Below are 10792 nucleotides of genomic sequence, written 5' to 3'. Positions count from 1 at the left end.
CAACCTCAACAAAATGGTACTTCTGAAAGAAAAATAGAACTTCAGCTAAGATGGTTAATGATATGCTTATTAGTTCAAATTTGCACAAATTCATTGTTGGAGAAGGGTCATTCTGTTGGCAAGAATGACCGAACGCCTAGTTTTTGAAAAAACTCGTCGTTCCTCAAAAAACTCATTCCAATAACTCGATGAAGTCTCAGAATTGCGGCCGGGAATCATGGAAAACAGCTTGCCGAGTTATAATAGCCGACTATGTTTTAGGGGAAATGGGGATGGGAATTTGATAAACAAATTAACATTCAAAATCAACAAGAAAATACTTCCATTCTTTTTTATTCCCAGTTTAAGTTACTATACACAAAATTATATACGGTGAAATTTGTAGTTTGCACCACATTTCACGTGATCAATTGTTTGTGCACCATACTCTGCCGTTGATGGAGAAACGACGGGAAGAATTTCTCCAACATTTCACGGAAGATTCTGATTACCCAAATGAGCCATTTCTTAAATCTCTCCTAATACTCCTAAATCTTTTCTTTTCTGATCAGTGGTCATAAAACTCTCTATGATAATTATCTTTGGATAACCTCTTTTTATTGACCCTTATAATCAATACCATTCATAGCCATTTAAGGGGTATGGTTAAGGGTACTGTCTCTAGATCTTGCATGCGAGTCTAATGCAAAATAAAATTTAAACTTAAAACTATAATAAAGTACAACTTAAAATAATATCGCGCAAAACCTAAACAAAAACTCCAAAAGCTAACAGTCTTCTTCCGAAGAATCTGAGTAGTGAAACTGACTATTAGAAAATGGTGCAGAATCAAAACATTTTGGTGCTCCATCCTTGATGGTTCAATGAATTACACAAATCTCCACAAATTCTAGATAAGAGAAAACTGACAGTACTTAAAACCCCACAAGGGGATTTCTTAAAGATCCTCACAGACACTACCGTATCAACATTGATATATTAAAAGTAATGTTGAGTGTCTTCAGAGCTTGTCAAGAACTTAACCACACAATTTGGGGGTTTCGGAAACATTAGAAGCTGCTTCATTACACTGTTTTGTCTCAAATGGTCTTCGGAGAGCCTTCGAGAAGCTTCAATGGTTACACTCTCAAGAAAACGACCATTCTTCAGAAAGAGCTTAATCGTATTTAGATCCATTAATTGACTTCCAAATATTTTGAATTTGATTGCCCTGAGGTGTGGAGACAAACACTTAGGAAGTGACCAATAATCATCATCTTCTACGAAAGCGATTTTACAACCCTTCAAAATAGTCAAAGCAATAATTCACCAAAATACGGTACAACAATTGAAATAAGTAGCACTGCTAACAGAAACAAAAGCTAATAGTCAAAGCAATAGTCCAGTTTAGACAACTGACTTTCTGAAATACGTATCAACAGTTTTGCGTTCTGCCCATTCATAAGGACTAGATTCTATGTCCAAACATCACATGCCAGCAGATGCGGTCACCATGCAAAATACGACAACGATAGTTCTCAATCAGAGAACTGACTACCAATGGTAACAAAAAGAAAAAGGAAATCGTTTTTTATTACATTAAGAGGTAAGAGATGAGCAACTTGCCTGAGGAAAGAGAATATTTTCTAGAATAGGCAACCTCTAGAGAAACTTGAAGAATGTTTTGAACAAAATAGAAGACTCAAACCCAAAATCTAATAGTTTACCAACTTCCAGATGGATCAAATTGTTAAATGTAAGTGAATTGTTCAACTGGATATCTGATTCATTTAGAACCTAATAACAGAAAAATAAAACAAAGAGAGTAAACCACTGGTTGAGATTCAGACAAATCATATCAGGATAAGACTGATATTGCAACAGTGCCATACTGGTTATTTTCACGGCAACATAATAAATGTAAAGAATCATCTAAAGTAATGAGGCATACCAGAAATAATTCAGCACAGATTTTAAGGAGCTTTGCACTTGAAAACTTTTCAAAAATCTTGACACATACTTCGTTTAGGATGTCGTATTCGTCGCAATCCCGAAGATCAAATCTAATTTTGGCCTCCTCTAGTGATGGAAAGCTACTGAGGGGAAAGTCATTTGTTGCCACTGCTATGTAGCTAATGGTCAATAAATTAGGAGCATAAATCTCCACCGTAGCCTCTGTTAATCCACGGTTACAAATGACCAAGTGCTTCAGTGCGTGGTTTGCAATGCATAACCCCTCGAACATATCACAATAAGTCACACTCAACTCTTCAAGGATGGGACAGTTCGAAAAGAATTTTCTTGTAGAGGTAATTTCATCCACAACTGAAAAGACACTAACCGAAGAATCTTGAGCTTTGGAAAATAAACTGTGTTTGGAACAATGAATTTACCAACAACATCATTGTCGAAACTTAAATCCAGCAGTGTCAACGAATCATAGGTAAAAAATGACAGAGGAAATATGCAGGATGTCCTCGAATATGTCATGTAAAGATAAAATTCTTCAACTTTACGCTTTATGATATTACTGACCCATCTAAAAACTTGAGATTCGTCAAAATCCTCATTCAAATCAAGATAGAATTTCTGGATATTAGGCTTTTCATGGAGAAACACTACTGTGTCCAGAAAATTCTTGAACGATTTGGTTTCCAGCTTTCCTTCTTCGCTAAAAGGTTTTTGAGTTCGCCATTTACGAAAATCAAGTGTAGAGATTGAGTTGGATACATACTTCCATCTTTTGGACAAAATGCAGGTAGACATAGCACATTTAGCTGGTACCAATGAAAGAATACGGTGCAAAATTTCATCAGGTAAATTACTTATTCTATCCTCTCCCATGATTCAAAGTGATGTTTCTCCTGAGAAATTAATTAAATGGGAGTGAGTATAAAAGAACATGAGTCACATCTAATCCCTCTGCGGTTTTCCAACTGACAAAGAGACGAATCTATACTACTCATTTCATCAAAACAGTTGGCGTGCATGCGAGTCAAACAAACAGAGATAACAAAGGGGGTGTAGGGTACAGAGAATCAATTATTCAACAAACAGAGATAACAAAGGGGGTGTAAGGTACAGATTCACAGATGAGACAAATTGTATAAGATAAACAAATTCACAGATGAAACCCTAAAAAAACAGACAATGGCCCTAAAAAATCGTATAAGATAAACATAAAAAACCTTAAATGGAAAGCGATGATGATAAAATACTTACGCAAATGATAAGCATTTGATTGAATCCCTTAAATCTACAAACCTCTGGTGGGAGAAAAGGGGAATACGACTGCAGCTGTGAGTGAAGGGATTCTGATAAAAAAATGAAATGATTAGTCGGTAGATGGATTGGAAGATAAAGAAAAGGAAAACATCCTCTAATCCGTTTTAGTGTACGGTGGAAAAATCTGTCACGCACGTGAAAGCCACACGAGGAAATTGTAGAGAGTAAACATAAATAATACATAGAAAACATTGAACATGAGAGTGTTGCATTTTTCCAGGTCAAATTTCCCATACAGTCAAACCTCGATAGATGAATGGATTCGGGACCAAGAAAAAATATTCTTTTAGCGGGGTTATTCATTTATCGATAAATGAATATTTATTCATTTAGACAATATTTTATTAAGAAGCTAAATCGTATAAGAGAAGACGTACAAATGAAGCTGGAGGGAAAAAACAATTTCAAAATGTTTCCGCCATTATAAGATTTGGTTCAAAGATATAGATGATCCACAATTAGAAAATGGTCAATTAGAAGCATATATAAAAAATTGCTTTGCTCTCTGACAACTTAGGATCCGAGAGAAGACTCATAGATGGAAAGTATAGCACAATTGTCTCACAATTTTCCGTGAGAGTAGATAATGAAAAATTGTACTGTTGTTATGGGTTTCAGGCATATCCAGGAAGTGGATAACTGTCGTTGAAGCAAAGACTGCGTAAGCCTTTTCGCTCAAACGACCCTTGATCGTGGACATAAGATTCATAGATGCGTGATTTGTTACTTTCGGGTAGTTATCCTGATACTTCTGTGGGTGAACAAACTTGATATACACATGAGATGCTTCAAGTCAGTTTCTTCCAAGGATATGCAGCAACTACAATATTTGAAGGGAGGAGGATTCTTTGACAAGGTTATTCTCAAACCATCTAACAATTTCAACACCAATGTAGTTATAAAACGCAAATGCTAATGAATCTAAAATACTAAAACTAACTTTTGGTAATATGTTCATCTTACAATCATCTACATTACTATTAAAAATTACTGCATCTCCAAATGGCAAACCTCACCATCTACAAAATTTACCAAGTGGTAGATGGTGGTGTTATTAGGTAATTGATTATCGGTTGCATTTGATATTATCATAGAGCACTGTAGGGAGAACATATTACCAACTAACGGATCTTCTCTCTTGAAAACTTATCTCCAAACAACACTCTGAAAGAAAAGACTTTATAATAACTAATGAAACAAACATACTATGGTTCGGTTCCTGATGAATTACATTCCGACGATTCAATAGATGCAAGAGCCGTCTCTAAAGATTCTTTGGAATTGACATCATCTTGGAGGTCAGTATCCGCTGAACCTCCAGCTGTAGTAACAGACATCTTTCCCTAACACCATGGACAAACAATCAATTTACCATCACAACAATTCACTCAACTCCCGATATATAACAAATCAGGTTCATAATTTCAGTGGGTTTCGAGAAAGAAGAACTACACATATTTAAGTTTGCAAAGAATTCTACATCCACTGATTCTTAAACCCAAAGGCGTCAAAGGACTAAAAATCTGTATTTAAGATAAGATATATGGTTTTATAGGGTCAGTATCTGAAAGGAGAAACAGTTATCTTTTTCAAGATGTTGAACTAAGCCATGGTCTTGACAAATTAAATTCAGCTATAAAACCTTAATTACCTGTCCTAATTGGGTCTTCAATTATAAATTAAACAAATAATTAAGTATAAGCATGATGCATATGATTTTGAATATCACCAACATGACTGTGTAGTAATTTATTATTTTCAGAATTGAAATAACTATCAGAAACCCATGGAACCACTTTACTGAGTATCAATAAGTTTAATGAAGAAGAATTTACCAGTTATGAAGCTTTTACAAGTGCCGAAAGCCCAAACCCTGGATACAATAAAAGCAAAAGTTAGGAAAACACCCAAATTTCTTGAAATCATTCGAGTAACGGTGAAGGACGGGATTGAATTCAGCTCACGTTTAATGAATTTGATGGCGAATGCACTATTATGGGTATATTTTGCACCAAATGAACTAGGGTTTGACGGCGACGAAGGGAGATACTCGTTCCAATATACCCGAGAGAAATGGTATGGTATCCGGAGTATGCTTTTCCTATTTATATGGCCCATCCAAACGCGACATCACTGCGACAATTTTTGGGATACATCTGTCATTGGTTAATTAGATAGTATCCGGCTCGGGTATATTTGAAAGTTTGTGGTATGTTTCGTTAACTATTTGGAAGCCGTGGTAGTGGGCAATAATATACCCCCAAATGTGCCTTCCAAACACAATTTAACCACCAGTACATGTACCGAAATAGTTCTGTCAACTCCGGAACTCGGTCATGTCATTAGGTATACATACCATGACATAACTGTTCATGAATCAGTTAAGTATATGTACCTAGTACTCCTACTTACCGTGTCGATTAAATTCATATGCAAATATAATTATTTCTTCGAGATAATTAGCATTTGAATAATTTCTAAAAATACTATAAGACTTATTTTATCACATGATTGTGACTCAAGGTTAGTGCCTTAAGCGGTATATGAAAATGCTCAAGCTTATAGTTCAGTTGGGTAGCTTCGGTTAACCATTTTTGAGCATCGTCTTTATACACGGTTCGGCTACGGTTCATCCTAACCAGAGTGTATATCTTGATTATGTTAATAAAATTTCAAAGATTCATCTAAAATTATCTTTTATCTTGATAACTCGAGTATCATGATCTTGTTCGATTGTTGAGTTTCTCACTTGAACAAGATAGATATAAATCATCAAAGTCTCAGAATTTGATTGATTCCACAAGTTTAATACTTGTGAGGTGAATAATAATCTAGGTTGCACTTTAGATAGCATAAGTTCAAGAGGCGTAAGGAGCGCGACTGTAACTTAATTGTTGTGGGGGATTAATTCGGTCTCAACTACATTCTAGTCTGAAGTTAATTAGTATTAGAATGGTGTCTGTAGCGGCTTAATATAGTTTAGTGTTCAAGTCTGGACTAGGTCCCAGGGTTTTTCTGCATTTGCGGTTTCCTCGTTAACAAAATTTCTGGTGTGTGTTATTTCTTTTCCGTATTATATTGTTTATCGTTATAATTGAAATATCACAGATGTACGTAAATTCAATCAAGTAGAAACAACCATCCTTGTTTGTTGGATACGATTTTATTGATTCTTGGATATAGGTCTTTGGTACCATCCAAGTAATCTCTCAGTAATTAGGTTCATGGACTTAGTTCTGTAAACGTTATAATTGTGAGAATAAAGAGATATAAGCTCGCCATATAATTCCTTGATTGAGTTTCATTAAGTTGAACTCTCGGAATTTTATTGGGTTTTGTCCATATAGATTCCCTAAGAAAAAGTTGGCGGTGTATTTTGGTACCCCAGTATTTTCAAAATGCTATCCGTTAAAGGACGCCATTCATCAACACTCCATCACGCGTCTGAACTCCAACAACGTACTTAATAAATGGCAGTGCTTCTCTATCTCCTATCCTTAATCTATAAACTTGGACATTAATGATAACATCTTTGGGTATGTAAACCATGGATATCAACTTATAGTCATTCTCTGTTGAATCCAAAAGTAATCCACTTTTCTCCCTCAACTGGCATAGAAGGAGGTGGAATATTCTGTGAGGAATGAGAACAAGGGTTCCACACCAAAACTTCTCTGCTCAACCATTTGAAACAGATTAAACCTTGAACCGATCCAAAAATCCTAAAGTAACCATTGAATACGGGTAACCAAGTACCTAATCGTGCGCATGTTTCAACGACGCTTGTGGCAGGATCACATTCTGATAAATGAATCAATCGAGTTGGAACGTCATTCACCATGAGTAAACATAATTGTCTTCTTTGATAAGAATGCTCAAAGTGGAGTTTGATAAACTATTCGTTTCTTGTCAACAGACTCCATGCTTTGCAGACGCGCCTAAATCTCTGAACATAACTGACTGGCAACCAGCTTACAATCATCTCTATAATGTTTGTTGGCAGATCAACATATTTTCTTTCTTCTTGTCCCTCAATGACTGCTAAATTATGTCCTCCCTCATTTACCAAAATACCATTTCCTTTGCCTCGTCCTCTTCTTCTTCCTCTTCCAATAACAACACCAAGCCTTCTTCCTCTTCCAATAACAACACCAAGTCTTCTTCCTCTTTGTCTTCCTCTTCCATTAGAAAAGTCTCTTCTCATCTAACCCCAACGAAGCATTTTTGGGATGAATTTATGAAAAACAGATACAAGAAGGTTAACAGAAATATTATAAAAAAATATTCAGGAATTATGATAAACTAATGCGGATCTCGAGCAAAACGAAACTGACGTAAATAGATAACATCAGTAAACTCTAATGCAATTATAACAACAAAGAGTTCACTGCCTTTGCAATCACAACTAATAACAAATAAAATAAGTAGCTTCGTACTACTAGTCGACGCCTAGGAAATACATCTAGAACTGATAGTTTCCATAGTTCAAGATCTTAATTTCTTAAATAGCAGTGTACTAATCTCTCAAACAAAATTACAGAGATCTAATCATATCTAGTTCCTACAGTATATTGATCAGCATCAGCTGCAACAACATTGTTCTTCTTGGCACTACAAACTTTCAACTAAAAAGTTCAAAATACTTGGTTCCTGCTCAAGAACAGCTAAATGAGTTTTGTGACCTTGGAGCCAAAAAAACTGATGAAAATACTAAGTTTTGAATCATGTGACTGTGATGAATAGAGGATATATATTGAAGAAAAATCAAGTGACTGAAGCCAAAACCGACATCAAGAAAGAAGAAATAATGTTTGTTGAGCTAGAAGATGCACTAAATGTAATGAGTTGTTTTCATTGTCTGAAAAATACTCATTTGGCTAATCAGTAAATACTCAACAACACACAGACAAATCATTCCTTCTCTCTACTATAAACACCTAATTATCTATAAGGTATTTTATTCTTTAAAGCATTACTTTTTAAAAACTTCATTGCAGTGCAGTCAGATTACAAATTACATTGAATTGGCTGTTTAACAAAATTGACTAATCCATGTATCAAAAAAAAGAAAAAAAACTATGTACTATGAAGGTATAATAATCAGAAACAATAGAGATCTTTTGTCTTTAATTATCATGAGATTTATGAGTAACGAAGCAATAAAATAGGAAAGTAAACTACATAGTGGCAGCATATGTGAGTATATAACATTATTTTTTTTTATTACGCTTACAGCATGTTCGTTTCAAGGAATTGGATTCTGGGGAATCCAATTTCTTGAACCGAGCGGTCCAAATGAACTTTTTGTAATTAAGAATTTTGACTCCCACAAATTCAATTCCCTCCAAAATAGTAGAATTACATTGCATTGGTTCAATAGTGCAATGGAATTGGATTCCGAGGTAAAAACAAATATAATTGAATTACATGAATTTTTAGGATTTGAATTGCATTCCTTGGAATCCAATTCCAAGAATTAGATTAACCCATAATTGAATTCTTAGGTTTTCAATTCTCCCAACCGAACGGACTGTTAAAGAAAACCTACAAAATTTATGGAAAACCTAAAATAAACCTAACATTTATAGAAAATATTAATTCGTTTACTCTTTTAAGTGTCACTCAACAAAATTAGGGAAAATATCAAAAATAAAACCTAAAAAATTTTCAGGAACAAAACAAAATCCTAAAAACAAAGGAAAAAACGAAATTAATCAATGAATATGTTGTTTCTAGTGTAAAACAACACAAGTATATCATAAACGGAAGAAATTAAACTAACAACAACAAAAAAAACTTAAACTGAAGAAATTAATCTAACAACAACACTCATATACCTTAGTCATGAAAAACCAACGATGATATTGTACTAGCTTTTATGTTACTTGAAGAAATAATCACGAAATCACTTAAAAACAACCAGAAACTCTCAGCGTAACGATATTTTTCATCAACTTCTCATTTCAGATCTAAAATTGGAAGGAAACCCTAGAAAAAAAATTGTGTGACTCTGAAACCGATTTTTAGGGATTACTGATAGGTACTTATATAGTGGGCCTGGTTAGTGGCATATCCATCCACTAAACTTATGTTAGAGTGAGGTCCAAAACTTAAATTTTTGACCAAAAAATTTGTTTCAGGGTCCAGACATGTGCGGATATCATTTTCTTGTAGTGTGCATTGTCGTTCATCGCTACCACATAAAGCCTAATTTATGTGAATATTGATATTCCATAATATAAATGGACACTGCACCATTTTTTTACCATTAAAGAAAATATATATGATAAGAGTCGTGTCTAAAACTTATAATGGTGAAGATTTTGTCAACCCACATAACATATAAATAATTATCTCATTACCAACCACATATATGTGAAAAGTTATGCGCAAAGTATATCATCAGTAGGGAATGAAGGTGAACTTATTTTGTGAATTTTATAATTTTTCAACCATTGAAATCAAACTCGACATCACATCTTTCAAAGATTGACGGAGACAATGAATGGCAGAAACATATATATTATTAAGCCAATTTGTACAAGTATATATGGAGCTGATAGCATAAATATCAATTTACTCATCCACATTCACGTAAATTTTATCTATTGTTTTATGACCAAATCGATTCTACACCTCGTAGAATCCTTCACCAATGTGCATTTGTTTTCCAAAACATCACAAAGTTGGCAATGGAGAACTTGAAAAAATTTCTTTCAACTGATAAATTAACTTTATATATGCATATATAGCAAAACTCGTATTGTCTTCTTATCCACCTAAATTAAAGAGAAGAAAATGAGATAAATAGTGTATGTTAAGATGAACAACATGGTAAATATAAATTAAATTATTAATTAGCTTTGAATATTAAGGAGGTAATTTAACTATAAAAAGAAAATTACACTTACGTCATAGTTTTTTAATAACTCAAAATATTATTTTTATATAAAAATGTATTATAGTTTTACAAATATTTTTCTAAATGTGTTTTTTCATTGGGGAAGATGGTGGTTTGTGAATGTTAAACATAATAACTATATGTAAACAACAACAATAAATTGAGCAATTAAATTAACTTGGTATGTGCATAAAAATTGGGGGAAGATGATGGTTTGTTAACGTTAAACATAATTAACTATGTAAACAACAACATAAAAATTGAGCAATTAAATTAACTTTGTATATGCATAGCAAAAACATTTTGTTTCTCGAATTATAAGCTCGCCATATAATTCCTTAATTGAATTTTATTAAGTTGAACTCTCAAAATTTTACGGAGTTTAGTCCATATAGATTGCCTAAGAAAAAGTTGACGGTGTATTTTGGCACTCCAGTATTTTCAAAATACTACCCGATAGAGGACGTCATTCACTAACACTTCGTCATGCGTCTGAAATCCAACAACATAATCAATAGATGGCAGTGCTTCTCTATCTCCTCTCCTTAATTTATAAACTTCGACACTAGTGATAGCATCTTTGGGGATGTAAACCATCGATATCAGCTTATAGTCATCCTTTGTTGA

The 10792-nt window shown here is 33.9% G+C and overlaps 1 protein-coding gene across 1 annotated transcript; it reads right to left on the bottom strand.

Moving 5' to 3' along the window:
* Positions 1-978: 978 nt before the first annotated feature.
* LOC113311849 (putative F-box/LRR-repeat protein At5g41630) lies at positions 979-2823 on the bottom strand. The gene is made up of 4 exons (XM_026560649.1): positions 2373-2823; positions 1931-2154; positions 1711-1776; positions 979-1281 (listed from the first exon to the last, which is right to left on the bottom strand). The coding sequence occupies exons 1-4, from the start codon at positions 2821-2823 to the stop codon at positions 979-981; spliced, it is 1044 nt and encodes a 347-aa protein (XP_026416434.1).
* Positions 2824-10792: the final 7969 nt, after the last annotated feature.

Source organism: Papaver somniferum, chromosome 9 (assembly GCF_003573695.1).
Source record: "Papaver somniferum cultivar HN1 chromosome 9, ASM357369v1, whole genome shotgun sequence".
Taxonomy (NCBI): Eukaryota; Viridiplantae; Streptophyta; class Magnoliopsida; order Ranunculales; family Papaveraceae; genus Papaver; species Papaver somniferum.
The sequence above is the reverse complement of the archived record's forward strand: the minus strand, read 5'-3'. Positions and strand labels throughout refer to the sequence as shown.

Coding starts and splice junctions, on each gene's coding strand:
- LOC113311849 (XM_026560649.1), bottom strand. CDS start 2,823: ATGGGAGAGGATAGAATAAGTAATTTACCTGATGAAATTTTGCACCGT. Junction 2,155..2,372: donor TTTCGACAATGATGTTGTTG/GTAAATTCATTG, acceptor GTGGATTAACAG/AGGCTACGGTGGAGATTTAT. Junction 1,777..1,930: donor TCTGTGCTGAATTATTTCTG/GTATGCCTCATT, acceptor TTCTGTTATTAG/GTTCTAAATGAATCAGATAT.